The following is a 17,747-nucleotide window of genomic DNA, read 5'->3' on the forward strand; positions in this document are numbered from 1 at the left end:
AACACTGCTGCCGGCACAGAAACAAGATTAGTTTGGGACGGCGACACGATAAAAGTAGAGAACAGCTTGAGTGGAAAGAAGGCAAACTCTCCTCATCTTATCTGCTAAACATCACACATGCTCCACGACTCCAACGGGAGTCTCTGCCTCCATTTTATAACGATACTCAAAATGATGCCGGTGTCCTCGGCTTCGTCTGCTAACGAACGAGTGGGCTTCGTCACTTCGGGGGCCATGAAATGCGTCCCCCGGCAAGCGTCTGACTTGAAAGAAATATCTGTGTGCTGCTCCAGACACAAACCAGCTGCACGGCGACGGCGGCAGTCTGTTGCTCCAAACAGCCTCCCAGCCCGAATCGCTTGTCCATTATATTTATGGAAGATCTCTACGGGTCGCTTTGGATGATGAAACATAAAACCCCCCTGGAGATAACTCGACCCGGTGTGCGTGTGTGTGCACTATTTGTGCGATGGTGTGTGTAGCATGTAGGCAGAAGGGCAGCGAGAGTCACTTTGAAACACACACACACACACACACTCACACACTCAAGGTTGCAGATGAAATTAAATTACAGTGCGGTGCTTTCGCTTTAATCCACTTTTACCCTCGCCCTTGCTGCAGCACCACTGCGCACACTGAGTGACGACAGCCCGTTTACTGTACTGTGTCTCTTGCTTCCGTATTCATGCATGTAAAACTCATCTCATGTCACCTCTGCGTGTATTTCCTCAACTCCTCACACTCACATTTCTCAATGTGTCACAGAATCCAATGAATTCCGTCCGCGTTTAAGTCTGAAATCGAGCGTTTGCCTTGATTGCAGTTCTGACTAATAACAGGAGAGTGTGTGTGTCATTGCGGAAGCTGCATGAGCCGGCACATCTTGCTGATTAGACCTCAATTATGGCACATAGTCCACGTGTCCATCATTGTGCCGTTGCCCCCCCCGTTGCCGTTGTTCTGTTCTAATCGGGCCGGCGACGCCCAGCATACTGCAAAACACAGATGCGGGCCCAACGCCGTCTAGCTACGCAGATGTGTGTGTGTGTGTGAGAATGCAGATCTGTTACGTGTTAGGAAAGTAAAGGAGCAATAAAATAGGACGGCTTCTGTTTTCCCTCAACATTCTAGTTCTTCAAGGCGTTTGGAGCTGGAAGCATCAATGTCAGTCAACATCGCTTTGGATTTATGACGTTTCTGAAGCTTCAGCATTTGTTGCGTACGGTGACATGTGAGGAGATGATGTATGATGTCGTACTGTGACGCAAACGTCCCTTAAATGTGCCCCGTTAAGTTAAGTGCCTTGTGATAGACTCCATCTGAAATGAGTTCCTATAAATCTCCTTCTTGGGTTTGCAAAAGAGTGTTTAAGCTTTGAAGCCGAAGGCAGGAAAGCCTTCAAATACAAAAAGAAAGAAGAGAGATCAGACAGAGAGAGAGAGAGGGAGGGAGAGAGGAGGGTAGGGGAGGGAGAGAGAGAGAGAGAAACTTCAAAGGAGATACAAACATGGAAGGTGCCAACTTCAGCACAGTCGATCCTTTCCCCCTCGCCCCCAGAGGAGAGTTAAGAGTTTGAGTTACAGAAGAAGATGGCCGAGCCGTTACACGAGATGAAGTCAAATTCAACATGCAATGAAAACACCTTGAGGCCAGAAGCTGCGAGTCACTGACGCCTCGCAAGACAAACACGGAGGGACGCTCTCATTTCATCTGCGACGAACCTGGCGACACTTTGGCTGCAAAGACTGCCTGGCGGAACAGGAAACGAGAGCTTTGAGGACGATTTCTGGACGCCAATCAAGAGAATAAACAACAATTAGTGGAGTAAAGTCTATTTGTGAAGCCCAGAGCTTCACAGGAGGCTAAATTTAGATTTACAGGTCCTCTCCTCCTCTTTTTAAACACCTCTGATTCCATCCGGGCTGCAATTTCCTACAATCCTGTGTTTACAACAAACGCGGCGGTGTCACCAGGTGTGCAATTATGTGCTTAATGTTGCAGTGTTGCTGTGTTTACTCGCTGTAAATCAACCTGGATTGTAAGCAAAGGGTGAGTGAGGCTTTGAAGTGAAAGAATGATTGTTTTGTCCACGTCTGCGGAGCGTAAGAGCCTTTCCCCCGTAATGAATATCTACCGCTCCCTCTCTGGATATTGATTGTAGCGTATTAGCGTTAGAATAACAGGTTATGTGGATTAGAGTTGGGAGATTATGTGTGTGTGTGTGTGTGTGCAGCATATATCTGTTATTAAATGGGTGATTTCAGCTCGGAGGAAGAGTGTTAGACTAAAAAGGCTGCCAAATGGTGCTGTGTGTGTGTGTGTGTGTGTGTGTGTGTGTGTGTGTGTGTGTGTGTGTGTGTGTGTTGTGGTGGGAGGAAACCTTTGACCGGTGAAGGGAGGAGCTGCATCTCCTTCGTACCGCGGCTCTGACACTCCCCATCCCCACCCCCTCATCTTCCTCCTCGTCGCTCTTCCTCGCGGCCTTGTGTTTCGCAGCTTTCGTCATTTTTACATCTCTCCGTTTGTTCGTCTCCCGCCCCCCCTTTTTCAGTTTCCTCTCTCCGTTCTTTGCTGTCCGTTTGCATCGGCTGCTCGTTTCATCACGCGGCCTTTTGAGTCGCTCTTTCATAATCGCACCGCGCCGTGAAGAGACGCCGTTATTGATTTGGAGGACAGCCTTTGATTTAAGAAAAGGCCTTTCATTTCATCGACAAATTCATTTCCACCATATTGCTCCTTGCTAAATGAATGCATTGATATGAAATTGGTTTTGTGATGGATAAACAAACGCTGAATTTAACACACAGACATCAGCAGCGGTTCAGCGGAAAGAAGGAGCTCTGCCCTTTTATGGAGCGAAGGGCCGTGAAGATCGCCTCTAAACTCGTAACAAGTGTGTGTTGTGCTTCATCTCCCCTCTCTCATTCTGGTCCGTTTCACTTTCGCCCACTCTCCTCTCCTCACAGTCATCCTTCTCTCCATCATCATCTTCATCATCGCTTACGCAACCAGCTGACAGACACGGAGGGCGATGCCACATGTGGGTGTTAAAGCGTCCGGGCGGATGAAGCCGGTCGGACTTGCACGCAGCTGCGAACGCTCGCAGGGAAAGCACGAGCGACTCTCCGAAAGGTCCCTGAGCTGTGATGTAACGCAGCTGAAGCCGGAAGCTGGGAGGATCAGAGCAAAAGCGCGGAGTCCATGTGCGCTTGATGATCGCACACTGAAACACCAGCCGGGGTAAAAGCCAGAAAAGATAAACCAGGTGGCGTTTCAAGATAAAGAGTAAGAATCGCCGCAATCCTTCACCTTGTTGGTTGTTCTCTGTCACTAAAGTTGCTCACATTCACTCTGATTCAGGACTGACTTGTGATTAATGGTTGATCCATTTTTCCAGAGGCAGTTGATGTTTGTGACTGAGCCGTTTCTTGTGAATAAGATGACAGGGTGTTGACTTCCAGCGAGCAGAGGGAAGTGAAAGATTTTGTTTTACTCATCGGAACTTAAAGGAAACGGCCCGTTAAGTATGCAAACAAGTTCCAGGAAAAAAGTTGAAGCTGCCGTCTGACTCTAAATCCACCGGAAACAAGAAGACGAGCATTTCAATGATGTCACAAAGCCGCTGTTTTACTTGTTGGAGAGTTCGCTACATTTCTTTCTAGGATGTGCAAACCAACACTTCAAGTCATCTCGCCAGCACATGTAGGGTTAATGTGAGTGAAATCAAACCCTGTCCAGGTTGTTGAATCTTTCAGTGGCAGATGAAACAATCTCTAGAGAGAGTCTGGCTCATGTGACCCGATTCCTCTTTTCTGTCGCCGCGTTGTAAACACACACATCTCCTACTTCTGCTTCTTCTTCTCCCCCCTGTAAAACCACAAGTGTGTGTGTGTGTAAACGAGACGAGAAAGAGGGGGTCGCTCTCACCGTGGTCGCTCTCCGTCCCGGATCGTCCCCAGTACCTCCGCCTGCGCTCAGGCGTGTGTGTGTGCCTTTCTATCACGGCGGCGATGAACCGTGTGTTGCTGACTAGAAGGTGAGGAGAGAGACAAGAACACGCAGGTCAACACAAAACACGTCCTGTGTGGTCGTCAAGAGGGGACGAGTCAGATGTCCAATAACACGTACTGATGCCTCTGTCTTCGTGGCTGTCTTCGTCCCGCTCGTCTCGCTCGTTGTCCAGGTTGGACATCCGCACTGACATTTCTGGAGGAGTAGAAGAGAATAAAATGTATATCTTTCCTGTAATACCTAGGTGTGTGTGTGTGTGTATGTGTGAGGAGAGAGAAAAATGTGTGTAGGGAAAGTGTCATACCCTGTGCTGCCAGCGGGGACATGTGCTGGTGGGAGCGGCGGTGGATCTGGTGTCTGTACGCATACACGGCCAGAACCAGCACCATGATGCAGCCCATGATGCCCCCGGCGACCGGACCCACCGGAGCGCTCTTGATCATGTTCAGGGACGCCACCTCTTCATCTGCGGGGGGGAGAGAAAGAGAGAGGATGAGCGGGAGGTCGCTCAGAGGACGTTTTGGACGGCTCACATGGGAGAACAACCCAGCATCGACCAGCAGGGGCTCGGATCCCAACTCACACTGAGGGACTGGAACATTTCTCTCCCTCTTCCGTCTCACGAAAAGTGCAAAAGCTGGCACAGGAAATTTACTCAACAACTCAGGCAGACGGCCAGTTCTTCCTTTGAAAACACTGATAACACAGTGTTTCACTAAGCTATCTGAGATCTGTGTGATCTGAGCCCAGAACGTGTCTCTGACGCTGCTTTCATGATGGGACTTCTGCTGGTGATAATTAGTTGCTGAGTGTAAACTGTTTCCTGTTTTCAATGCAACAGAGGAAAATCAAAGAAATCCCATGGAGGTCTTCCTCACCTATCAGTCCCATGCCGTCCACATAGGGACTCTTCGCTCCCACGATGCCCCCGAAACACTCCTTCTGCAGGGCGCAGTACGGCTTGTCCAGGTGCGTCTTGCCGTCGCTGTCCACCATGCACCACTCACAGTCCAACACACCGAAACAGTCACTGAAACGGGACGGAACACACACACAGATCAGAACTATTTCCACACACACACACTTCACATGTGCACCAAATATCATAAACATGTTTTTAGATGACTTGCAATGTAAGATTCTGAACAAAGCAGTTCAACTTTCAACCAAGCCACAACTGCACTTCTCATTTATTACCACTGGGCGGCACTGTGCTCCTTCTGTTTCCATATAAATCTCACATGGATGCATTGTACTGATATGACCCGTCCTTCAGAGCATACAGATCTCGGTGTGTGTGTCTCTTACGAGTATACACACCTGTTGGTAAATGCTGCAGGTGAGTGTGTTTTTCTGTAAATACCTGCTGGTGTATCGCTGGCTGCATCGGGTGTTGATGCATTGAGGCAAGCTGTCGTGCAGACTGGGATCGATCACATTCAGGCTGATTGGCTCCTGGTGAACCTCACAGCTGGGGTTCCTGTACAACAGGTACAAATGCACACACACACACACCTTTAGCCAAATACACACATTTCTGCAAACACGACCGCATATGACACCGCACAGAATATCATTTATATCAAAGAGCTAGAAAAGAAAGCCAAAACAGCTCCGCAGGGACAAACGTCAAAGCTGCAGAGAAACTTAAAACGCTAATTACACATCTCTCTGAAATAAAGGAGAAGCTGACGAGAGCGTGACAGTGACGCGCTGTCAAACCCCGACGACGAAGGACTGACTGATGAAAGGTGGGAGGGATGACAGAAGACAAGAGGAGTGGGAGAGAGAGAGAGTGAAAGAAAAGAGCGAGCGACCAGACAATCGGCAGCGACATGTTCACAATGAAAATAATGGTGACAGCCAGAATGAAAGAGACTGCCAGCATTGAATTTGTCCCGATACAAACGCGAACCACAATGTGATAATTGAAATGCGTCACTACATCTGAGTCATTGGACGTCTGATCTGATAGTTCCCGTGTTGATCTCGTCACATTTCAGCTCAAACTTCTAACTGAAATGTCTCAAATTCGCCTCTTTGACTACTTTAATATGGTTCTTTAGCGATGTGGAGGCTTGTACCTGTTCTCAGCATTGGTGAGGTTGCCTGTACACTCGTTGACCTCCAGGGGGCACTCACACGGACACTCACACTCATTCTGCTCCATCCTGAACAAAACAGACAAATTGTTATTATTTAAGTCACAACACCAATATGAGACACTTCTAGAGTTCTGCCTTGTCAACTAGTTCAGAACTCTTCACAGAATCCTCATCTGAGGTCACGTGAGGACAAATCTGTGTGTGAAGTAGAAACCTGTGGCAGTTGAGGCAGAGTCGGTCCACAGTGCTGCAGGCGCAGAACGCCAGAGAGTCGCACGTCTCGTTGACGATGCCGGCGAAAGCGTTGGTGCCAGGGATTCGGGTCAGGCGGTACTTAGAACAATGGCTGCCGTGGACCAGGTTGGTTAGGTCCCCCTGAGAGAGAGAGAGAGAGAGAGAGAGAGAGAGAGAGAGAGAGAGAGAGAGAGAGAGAGAGAGAGAGAGAGAGAGAGAGAGGAGGGTGAAGGAGAGAGAGAGAGTTGTTAAATGCAATCAGATTCAATTTACTGATTTCAAAAGATTGCCTAGCTCTTTCTTAACATGTACCAACAGAAACTATTAAAAGAACCAAGAAAAGGATCAATTGACTGCTATTGTTACGTGTTCCTAATAAATATTTGAAAACTGCTTGAATGGTCCCTCTGCCTGAAAGAAAGAAGGGGCTGGAAGTTATCAACGTAATTAAGCTCTCAGGTTTCTTAACAACCAAGCACATTCTGCAATTGTTCAGTGACTATGACCACTGAATGGTTGCAGTACTCAAGATGACCACAAGATGGCAGTGTTAAACCATCAAACAGTAAAAGCCGCGTTATCCGTGCATCTGTCTGCAGTTATTCACACGTGTCTGGACGTACCACTATGCTGGTGTTGAATTTGTAGAAGCGCTGCACCGTGCGGTCGCTGAAGCTGTTGCACAGGTTCTTCTTGACAAAATTGGGATGGTTTAGGATGTCGTTCGCCACGAGCGGCTCCTACGATCACGACAGAAGGGAAAAGGTGATGAATGAAAGAAAAGAAAAGAGGGAAGTTATACAGAACAACATTTTTCTACCATCCGTCTGTGAGTGTTTGTCTTTGTATTGCTGTGTTTAAGCTAAAGTTACCGTTTGACCCATACATTCTTCATATAGGTTAGTGCTTGTTTACACGTGTGCAGATCCTTTACCTTATGCGTGATGTGTTGTTGCTCTGCAGGGGCGTGACCTTTGGGGTCAATGAGAGTGGGGTGGGCCACCAGATAGCCCCTGTCCTCCATTATGAAGCACCTAGAATGCACACACACACACCGATGAGTCTTTGTGATGAACCATGCACTGATCTAGGATACGCCTCCCTTCTACCTCCCGCTGTCCCTTAAACTTTCTGCCAAATAGTGCTCCTTTCTGCCCCAAACCCTGTTGGTCTAATCCTGTTTTACATGGCCCCTGAACACTGACAGAGAGAATTAAGGAAGTGGAGGGAAAGAAAAGGGGGGATGAGGGTGTGTGTGTGTGTGTGTGTGTGTGTGTGTGTGTGTGTGTGTGAGAGAGAGAGGACCCAGAGCGGATGAAGAAAAAAGACAAATGGGGGACAAAAGAGCTGGAGAAAAATGGGAGACTGAGGCATCGGCAACCCCACATCTCCACCAGGAATGCCATCATAATCAGATTATCTCTCCCTCCTTTTCTCCACCTCCGCACATCGAGAGAAGAGAGGAGGAATCTGCCATGAGCACCCTTCCCACCTGATCTTGTTGCCTTTGTCCTGGTTGCAGATAGGCAGCAGGTCCAGCAGCACCTTGTAGAAGTATCGCAGAGTGAAGTCAATGCCCATCACGGCAACGGCGTAACCAGGCGCCATCTGATTGCTGGGTAGAGAGAGAGAGAAAAAGAGAGAGAGAGGACAGAAAGAAAAAGAGAGAGGATAGAAAGAGAGAGAGAGAAAGACAGGGTGTAAAGATTAGAGGAAGTCCGGTGGAATACCACACACAATTACACATTTGACACATCTATAAATTGCCAATGACACACACACACACACACACACACACACACACACACACACACACACACACACACACACACACACACACACACACACACACACACACACACACACACACACACACACACACACACACACACACACACACACACACACACAGAGGATGATTTGTACACTGAGCCAGTAAATACACACCCTGATATGTTACGGTGCGTTTGTGTGTGTTGTCGTTTGCTGTTTGAGCGTCGTGGCAAACGCACACACACACACACTTTGTCTACCCCAGTAACTTGTGTGAAACTGGTTTGGATGTTTTTCCCTCCAGGACACTGAACAGATGGGGAGCTGGGAGGATTTCAGCTCCTTAGCTTGAGGCCACTTTGGCAGAGCCAGATATCTGGGACGGAACCCAGACGGTCTGGATGAAGGACGCTTGTCCCTCATTACCTCACAGGCCTGCAGGACAAATGGTCAACGCTCTTCCTCAGTGGTCCTCAAACGAGCAAGAGACGACTGACGAGTCACAGTTAATGATGAGCGTTGTTGCACTCGCGGCGTATTGTAATCACTGCTGCCTGTCTGTTTGTCTGTCTGCCTGCCTGCCTGCCTGCCTGCCTGTCTGTCTGTCTGTCTGTATGTATCTGTTCAGACTCTGTAGCCACTTCTCAACGCAGATTGTTTACGTGTGCGAGTTGGAATCCCGCGGCTCTTTCTGTGGCTCTTACCTGGAGGCGTGGATGGTGTGGCTGATGGTGACCACGTAGCCGGCCCCGCCCACATCCAGGTACGGCCCGGTGAAGGTGATGAGGCCCGGGTTAGCCACAGCGTGCTGGTACCTGCAGAGCGACGTCATGGGAGACGATGAAGTTTGAATTGGATTGAAACACAAATGAAAACATTAAAGATTGAAACACACAATACAAACAATTTAGAGTAAATACTATAGATAATTCTCCAGATCAACGACTTAAACTCTTATAGTCGTGTTGTTCAAACCCAGAGGGAATTTATTTAGGCCTTTCTGTTTTTGGGTTACGCCCCTATCACCTTCTGTTTGACCTTCTATTACAAATACAACTATTTTCAAGTCAAACACAGATTGTAGCTTCACTTTTCCAAACTATGTTACACACTTTTACTCACGGTATTCACTTTTTAAAGCAAAACTTCTATTACATATTCTAATCCACACACACTCACTCACTCCCATTCCTACCTGTCTTATACCATTTCATACCTCCTTGCTCTCTTTAACACACACACACACCCACACACCCTCCTAAACACACACTCACTCACACCTCCTCCCCCCGTCTCACCCTCCAGAGTAAAGCCTCACCATTGTCTCCGGGTCGGGTCGAAGGCTTTGTCCATCAGTGATCCCGGGTAAATCCGGAGCACCCCACTGGGTGTTGCTATGTAACGCCGCACAATGTAGCAGTTGAGGCTACTCATTTCCATTAGTGTCATCCACTCATCCGTGACGTGACTGGTCGCCATAACCTCGTTCCTGACGGAGGACTGCAGAGGGGGGAGAGGGACAACATGGGTTCACTCCTGTTCATTCACACAGGTAGGAAAGTGGAGTGCACCTTCAAAAGTTTACACCTGGAATGTCTGGGATTAAGGAGTTATTAGGCGCGTTTAGGGATGAATGAGTCTGGGTCGGCCCTGAACGCTCGCAGCGCTGCAGCGTTTCCAAACAAGCTTACGAGTTTGAAAGGGGTGATGAGGTCACCGGAGGGGCCTTTAAGACCAGCCTGGGAATCAGAGCCGGGACCGGGGGCTTTGGAGTTCAAACTCAAACCCCCCACCGCACACAAATACACACACACACACACACACACTGAGCAGACACAGACAGAGGGAGAAACAGGAGCGCAGGAATGCACTCAGACTGCCAAAACCATGCGAGGGTTTCCTCCCCTTCTTAAAGATGCAGAGCTTCATGTTTAAGGTGGAAAAAGTTGCGTATTGGTGACATGGTTGTCAGAAGAAAAACATTAAATATGAGTTCCAAAACTACAGGAAACCATGTCTGAATGAATTAGACATTAAAACACCACTTCACTGTGCTGGGATACATTAACAGCAGTGTGTGTGTGTGAGTGAGTGAGTGTGTACCTGCCTGTAACCTGACTGCAGGGCTGCTGTGAGCCACCAGGTAAACAATATGAACCGTGTGTGTGCGTGTATGTGTGTGTGTGTGTGTGTGTGTACCTTGAGGCCCGGGTTGGCGATGAGCCTGGTGTTGTCACTCAGGTAGGCAGTGTAGTGCTCCACCATACGCTTCGTCTCAGGCTGGCTGAGATGCTCGTAGGGGGACGAGAAGCTGCCGGCGGCCAACATCACCGTGGGCGACTCTGAGGAAGACATGCAGAGAGACAGAGGGAGAGAGAGAGAGAGGGAGGGAGAGAGAGAGGGGGGGAGAGACGAGAAGGACGTTAAAGAAAGCTGAGCACTTTTCTTTTAGGTTTTGATGGAAATAGCAGGAGGGAATAGGCAAAGTTCTTTCCCTCACCGACGGTGGCGAGCTGTTTGAAGTGCAGGCAGGAGCTGGGCTGACCCAGCAGGTCTAAGCGGTGGTACAGCAGCTTGGAGCTTGGCGCCGTGTTCAGGTTCTTCAGCTGCTTCACTGGGATCTCAGGCTGCACGTACACGATGCACAGGATGAACGACGTGTCCTGCACCTACGAGATCACACGAGGAGGAGGAGGAGGAGGAGGAGGAGGAGGAGGAGGATGAAGCTCAAGTGATGTTTTAAACAGGCGAGTACAGAGCACACACACACACACACGCACGCACACACACTCCACGTTTCTTTCGGCTCTCTTTTGCAGTGTTTAATGTCACACATCACAGCCAGTGTTTTATGAGCCTCTGGGGGCTTCCAGCAAAGAGTTATGTGTCCGGTTTAGCCGCACTGCCGAGGCTCTGCGCTCTCACGCCGCCGGCTTTAAGAGAAACACACTGGGATCTGCCGGCCTCAAATGTCAAAGATCTGCTCCTTTATTATGCAAACTGTCCAACACAGAGCAAACAGTGGAGCAAACACAGTCACAGTCAGGGCGATTACTCAGAGGAAAACAGATAAACCTTTCATTTGACCACCAACCACATCTGAGACGTAATTTTCTAGGACTTATTTCAATCCTTTTAAATCTTCTTGACACTATTTGGTCTAAAGAAAAAAGCACAGAATGTTGAAGCAGGAATAAAAAGCAGACTCCTCTCCACCGACACCTCATGCAGCAATTTACCATTTTCCTGAAAATCTGTTTAAAAGTCTGTTTTGAAAAAGCTGCCAATGTCACGGCAAAGGTGACGCATGTGAACTTTAGAGCCCGGTGTGAAATGACAAAATGTCAAAAGCTTTTAAAGACAGAACCAAAAGTGAAATGGCTAAATTAGGTGTGATATGTCTGCCTCTGCCAACAAAATCTAAATGTCAGAAAGCAAAGAGAAAAAAAACCCCAAGCGAAGTCGGTGAGATGTTATTGCTGTCCCGTAGCCATCGGCTCCTAAAACACGACACTCCTGTGCCCGGGAGGGAGAGCAGAGCCTGGGGATTGACAGTTTCTGGGTGTGGGAGCACTTTGGTTTTTATTACAGCAACTAATTTATAGTGGTGGATGTTGGGTGGAGGCACAAAGGCCGGGAACATAAATCTCAGCGCGGCTTTTTGACAGCTGGAAGATTAAGACAACAGAAAGAGTTGAAGAAACCAGAAGAACAGAGGAGACGCCACGACAATGGCCTGCTGGCCCGCAGCCAAACATCCTCACTTGTCCCTGACCTGAGCTGTGCAGGTACCTTAAAGACGCTTCACTGAAGGAACATGTCTTTGTTTCACGCCAAGGAAGCAGAACTAGTTACCTTAGTTAGTTAGTTAATATAGTTTTGTCTGGGGGAATTGTTGACTGAAATTTGGAGGCAATTTAAACACACAATCCACTCTGGTGACCAAATCTGACACATGAAGGGTTAATATCTGCATCCACGAACATGTTTACATTGTGTACCTGATAAAAAGGCCACAAAGAATCTGGAATCACAGGCGCTCGTCGTGTTTACATACCAGTTTCCAGGCGTAGCTGACATTGTAGGCGTCTTTGCTGTTGTCTCTGAGTCGGTTTGTGTGCCAGGACAAGGAAGAGTTGACCGGCACGGCGATGATCTGGCTGCCCAGAGGAAGGCTGTGAAAAAAGAAATACACACATTAAACCCACCCAATGGAATCCACTTGGACAGCTTTGTTGGTCACATTAACAGCTTCACCCACACACATCCTCACCTGAGAATGTTCTGTCGCACAATGGGAAACCTTGGGATGTTCTCATAGTGGATGATGTCGGTGTGTAGAGGAGGCTCGGTCATCAGGTAGGGCCGCGTCAGGGACGGGTGCATCAGGGTGTAACCTGGGAAATCAACCAACCAGTGAACACGAGCATCACAGCCACAGCACAGCAAGAACGCGTCACCTTTGCCGAGACATTGGTTTATTATGTCTTAATGGCAGTAGTATAATCAAAGCCGAATCCTACTGAGCTCTCTACAAACACATCTGATATTCCTTTTAGCAAGGCACTGGCATTCAAACTGTCCTCCATGAGCCCAAATGAGACAAACATCGTACTGTGATGGCGCCAAAGAGAGCAGATTCTGCAGCCCGTTAAACACCTTAGTGATAATCACCTCAGGAGTCCTTGAGAGACGGCGGATTGAAAGACCATCTGTGCACAAAACGGTGGACTGTATCACGCTCGTGCACATTCAGTGAGGACGCTGTGTGTGTGTGTGTGTGATTCTAAGATGGTAACTGACCTCGTTCATTACAGCAAACAACAGGACAAGACCGGGCAGGACGGAACAAAATAAAGGGACTGTCAAACTGGAGAATAGGATCAAGGCTTGTTTTCATCCGTACACACACACACAAATATTTCAAATATATTCCACTACTATTTTCTCCTGGTGGTTTGAAATCCTCTCGTTGGCCGTGTGTTTACTGAAGCTCTAATTGGCAGCAGCCTATTTGAAAGCGGGCTAATAACTTTAATGGGAGTCATTTGTCAGTGTTTGCCGAGCAGCACTAATAAGCAGTAATAAGGAATAATTTGACGGCATATTTATTAGGACAACACCCATTTCAGAGGGGCGAAGAAGAGGCTCATTGAGCAGCGCAAGCTGATGAGCACAATTCATTACCGCAAAAATCCACTCCAGGTAAATTAGCCGTGGCGGTGACACGTTGATAGCCGACAGCATCCGGGCAGGTAAACGTCGACTCCTGTCCGTGTTTTCATTCCTCCCCTCTTCACATAGACACCCCCTCCTCTCCCCTCCTTCAACTAGCTATGAAGTTCATTTACTTAGTTAAAATAAGAGCGCAAAACAACCAACCACCACAAGGGGCGTCTGAGAGTCAATGTCAATCATGTCTCGTGCACACACACCATTCATTAGCTGTTCACTGAGAGCCTACAGTGTCATGGTGGAGAGAGACACAGCACTATGTAGTACATTTTTTAAATATTTCTCACTATGAATGAGCAGAAACCAGCACAGCATCATCTCGTAAACCTCTCCCCTGTCAGCTGCATCGCTCTGTTAGCCGACACACACCCCAGCTAACCCCTGGTGTGGTGCCCGTGACTTCGTCAAGACCGTTCCAGCTCCAAGCCAAGACAAACCGAGACCGGACGCGGGGACCGTTGCCCTGTGACGCCAAGATGTCAATTAAGCCTAATGAGGCCTAATGGTTTGTGTAGGAAGTCTAGACAAACCAAATAAAGTGTAATTCCATTTGTATGGGAAATGTGAACGTGCGTTTACACACTTTTCCAGCTGTTTGGGGAGTTTCTCTGTGACTAAGACTAACACAGAGAGAAGCTCAATCAATGGGCCATGGGTGAGAGAGAGAGAGAGAGACTGACCTTTGTTATCAATGAGGAAGGTGTATGAGGCCAGTGAGTCTTGGTAGTAGGTGACGTCCTCCAAGATGTAGGCCAGGTTCACGTCCACGCCCACTACACCCAGCAGCAGGTTGCCAAAGTAACACGGCCGGCTCACGGTCATAATAAAACCTGGAGGGAGAAGAAATTCACACTTAAAAAAGAGACAATAATTTGTATGATTCTGAATTCCTAGGGGTTGTGTTTAGTCCAGGCCACCCACCGTCTCCCATGGGGTCGGAGTAGGGCAGGCTGAAGCGGGCCAGGTCGATCATGCGGTTGGGCAGGTTGATGTAGAAGCGTCCCACCGTGGTCTCCAGGTTGCTCAGCTGGTTGAGCACCATCATGCTGCCCTTCACCACCGGCAACGCCGACGCTCCGGACGAGGAGCGATCACGATCCGCTGTGCGGTCCACGCCGTACTTGATGGAATTCTGCTCGGCCAGATCTCTCAGAAAGGCCAACTCCTTCAGGCCCGTCACTCCCTCTGGAAGGAGAAGGAAGGAGAGAGAGAGAGGTGAAGACGGTGACCTCATTTGTTTGATTTGAGGTTTATGAGCAACAATTTGTTTACTGCCATCTCATAAGGAGCGCGTCCGGCAGAGGGATCTAGTCCTGACCCCTACAGACCTGCATGGAGGAAGGCAGGAGGCCACAACTTGAAATCCTGCGTCATGAGCGTTTATTCCTCTAAGCTCTATTCATACAATCCAACTGCTGAACCCAAAGCTTTAAACAAAGTCAGCTGAGTTCATCTTCATCCAAGCTCAGAGGTCAGTCAGAGGAGACCGTTGGACATGGCCGACCCCTACACAGCTGTCACCTGGAACATTTGGCATCCGACAAACCTGTTGGGAAGGACGGAGCGTAGAATGCCTGCCAGTATTCCATCATGGACTGGATTACTTTAGAATCCTTTTTTAATGCCGACGCTCTGCTCTGCTGATTATCACGCCGAGCAACTGGTAGGAGGCGATGGCATCGCGGCGGCAATGTCACGCAAAAGTAAAGGCGGAGTCTCGCTGACAGAGCTGAGATCTGATCACTGGCGTTTCTGCCGCCGCATCCGGTCCCGACTCATCTATCAATTAAGAATCAACTGTATCTCAACCACAGCACAGGCACATGAAAAGATAACAACAGAAGTTTGAGCAAAGAGTAAACAAGTTGCTGCTTGTTTCATTTGGGCGACATTGTGTGCCATTCGGGGTCATTTGGAGTTGGCCATCTAATCAGTGTACACGCAACCTGCCAGGGGACTGCTGATCTCTTTGAACAATCAGCACTTCACATTTGGCAGGGGATGCAGGGAAAAAGACACACACACCCTCACACACTCACACACAGAGGGCCTTTCAGCTGTGAGCAAAAGCCTCAGCAACAAAACAAATGATTTTTTTTTATGTAAAATGATAATAAACTCAGAGGGCAACAGATTTCTGCATGCTTTTCATCATGGAGCTCTTTAAAATGGTGAAGTCCTCTGTCAGTCACACACACATACACACACACACACACACACACTGTGAGCAGTGCACCCTTTGAAGTCTCTTTCTCTTAGATGTCCCTCATTTCCATCCTCTAATGCAGAAATGATTTCTATTAATGCTGGACTAATGCATGCACAGCAGAGGTGAGTGTGTATGTGTGTGTGTGTGGCGCAGATGAGGAGGAGGGGAGGGTTGGAGGAGGCAGATGGAAAGGCAAGGACAATAAAAGAGGAAAAGGAAGCATATGCACCAGACGGCCACATATGCACCCAAGACAAAAAAGCCTTTGAGGTTTCTGAGCACCTCTTTAACCTCCAGTCGTCTCTTGATGCCGTTCTACCCCAGACCATAGAGAGGGAATCGAACCCATACGGACAGCAACCACAACAGCAGGCCATCATATGTAAACCAGCTACAGTAATTGTGTGCATTAAAACCTTTTCCAGGACTTATTATAAAGGTGTGGGTTGATGTGCAGCATGGGAAAGCCATTAAATGATCATGAGAACTCCATGACACTTGGCAATATCAGGTCATTAAAGTTAGAAAATGGATGAGCTCCGGATTGACGCCAGGTCCCGTCTCCTGTGCTGGGAGTCGTGCTGTCCATGGTGTTTACGGAGACGCGACTCAACTGGGACATTCCTCGGACTCTTTGAAGCAACTATGCAGCATTGTGATGACTGTGTTTGTACAAACTATTTTTCGCACAAGGTGACTGGGAAGAGCAATGCATGCTGGGTGATGTTCAAAGGGATTTGCAATGCAGAAGTGGCGTGTTTCAGAGTTCATTGTGTGTGTGTAGCCTTTGCTAAGCTATGCAGCGACTTGTGGGAAAACTGAGTTACTGGAAAAGCGACACTGTTTTGTACATAGCCGAGGTACTGTAGGGCTACTGGGAAAAGTAGTTAAGTTATTAGCTTAGCCATTTGTAGCCAACTACTCACCAACACTGGATTAAATGGTATCACAAACACACTGTAAGGGATGCATCAACTCTATCAGACAAATCACGTGAGACAAATCTCATCTTCTTGTCTCTTCTTATCCGACTTTACATTAAAACACAACAAGTGACCCACCGTTCATGAGAGCGTAGGTGAGGATCATCACAGAGTTGTTGAGGTGGCGATTCTCCTCTCTGACCACACTCAGCGTGGCTTTCTTCTCCTGCTCCGACGACTCTCGGGTCGTGATGCCAGAGGACAGGTAGATGATCACCATGTCTGTGGCTGGAACACGAGGTAGGTGGACACAAGGTAAGTACAGATGCAGTATGTATGTAGATGATGTCATGCTGTTCATTTTTCCAGGCACCCTCTTTAGCCCATTGGTACACAACATATGATGTGTAAAATCGAATAGTTCCTACTTATGGAATGCTTGCTGAGGCTGCTGGTGTTCCGCAGCAGCTGAAAGGCTTTCTGGAAGCCTGCTGCATGCTGCGTGGCCTGATCGGAAGCCTTGATGTTGGAGATGAAGGTGCTCATCTTCCTCTTGGTCTCGCTGGTTGCCGGGGAGAGCAGCGTCTTGTAGCACTGGTCCAGAGAACACGCGCGAACCGTCTCCGCCACCGACAGAATGGAGATCTGGAGAGGAGCGATACAGGCCTTTAAAGAATTTCTAGATTTGGAGAACATTGACGTCACTTCAGCTTCAACTAGAAGAGGGAAGTGGACAGGAGAGCGCTTCTTCACTTTTCTACGTGAGGCCCATCCAGTTGTACCAACCTTGTCGTGTTCGTCCACGGCGTTGAGGATTACCAGCGCTGAGTCCCTGGCAATCTGCAGTTGGGTGTCAGTTACAGACGCTCCATGGTCCACCATCACCACAATGTGTTTAGACTGGGGACGCACCGCAGAGACATACACCGGCCTGCCGGAGGGCGCACAAAAACACAGGACCGGATCACACACACTTACCGACACAGTTAAATACACAAAATCCTCAATCCAATACACTGTTAACCCGTAGTGTAAACACGTATATACAGGGCAAATACGCTCAATAAATAAACTTCACAAATGAAAAGAAAAGCGGGAGGAAATGTTTACCCTCCCTTCATTCCCTGGTTTCCAAGGTGATTGCATTTCACTTTCAATTGCGTTGATGTGTTTGCGTGACGTTTGAGAGAGCCAACTCGTTCCCTGAATCGCAGCTTTAAAGTGTGTGTAGGGGCACGGAGCGCCCGGTCTACACTC

General features: G+C 48.4%; 1 protein-coding gene across 1 annotated transcript in view; it reads right to left on the reverse strand.

Moving 5' to 3' along the window:
• The window catches only part of cachd1 (cache domain containing 1), a 64,894-nt gene that overhangs the window by 3,961 nt on the left and 43,186 nt on the right, over nucleotides 1–17,747 (reverse strand). Inside the window, exons 6-26 of the mRNA XM_076170197.1 lie at nucleotides 17,277–17,421; nucleotides 16,919–17,135; nucleotides 16,629–16,778; nucleotides 14,280–14,543; nucleotides 14,039–14,188; nucleotides 12,397–12,520; nucleotides 12,181–12,298; nucleotides 10,624–10,792; nucleotides 10,323–10,465; nucleotides 9,442–9,623; nucleotides 8,828–8,938; nucleotides 7,843–7,965; nucleotides 7,285–7,384; nucleotides 6,974–7,090; nucleotides 6,331–6,491; nucleotides 6,096–6,182; nucleotides 5,375–5,491; nucleotides 4,890–5,041; nucleotides 4,316–4,477; nucleotides 4,129–4,206; nucleotides 3,928–4,029 (exon numbers count right to left, since the gene is read on the reverse strand). Coding sequence (XP_076026312.1) covers nucleotides 3,928–4,029; nucleotides 4,129–4,206; nucleotides 4,316–4,477; nucleotides 4,890–5,041; nucleotides 5,375–5,491; nucleotides 6,096–6,182; nucleotides 6,331–6,491; nucleotides 6,974–7,090; nucleotides 7,285–7,384; nucleotides 7,843–7,965; nucleotides 8,828–8,938; nucleotides 9,442–9,623; nucleotides 10,323–10,465; nucleotides 10,624–10,792; nucleotides 12,181–12,298; nucleotides 12,397–12,520; nucleotides 14,039–14,188; nucleotides 14,280–14,543; nucleotides 16,629–16,778; nucleotides 16,919–17,135; nucleotides 17,277–17,421 — 2,972 coding nt within the window. The remainder of the gene's footprint in view (nucleotides 1–3,927; nucleotides 4,030–4,128; nucleotides 4,207–4,315; nucleotides 4,478–4,889; nucleotides 5,042–5,374; nucleotides 5,492–6,095; nucleotides 6,183–6,330; nucleotides 6,492–6,973; nucleotides 7,091–7,284; nucleotides 7,385–7,842; nucleotides 7,966–8,827; nucleotides 8,939–9,441; nucleotides 9,624–10,322; nucleotides 10,466–10,623; nucleotides 10,793–12,180; nucleotides 12,299–12,396; nucleotides 12,521–14,038; nucleotides 14,189–14,279; nucleotides 14,544–16,628; nucleotides 16,779–16,918; nucleotides 17,136–17,276; nucleotides 17,422–17,747) is intronic.

This window comes from Genypterus blacodes, unplaced genomic scaffold (genome assembly GCF_046128005.1).
Source record: "Genypterus blacodes isolate CSIRO-AG114 ecotype Tasmania unplaced genomic scaffold, CSIRO-AGI_Gbla_v1 ptg000215l_1, whole genome shotgun sequence".
In the NCBI taxonomy this organism is placed as follows: domain Eukaryota; kingdom Metazoa; phylum Chordata; class Actinopteri; order Ophidiiformes; family Ophidiidae; genus Genypterus; species Genypterus blacodes.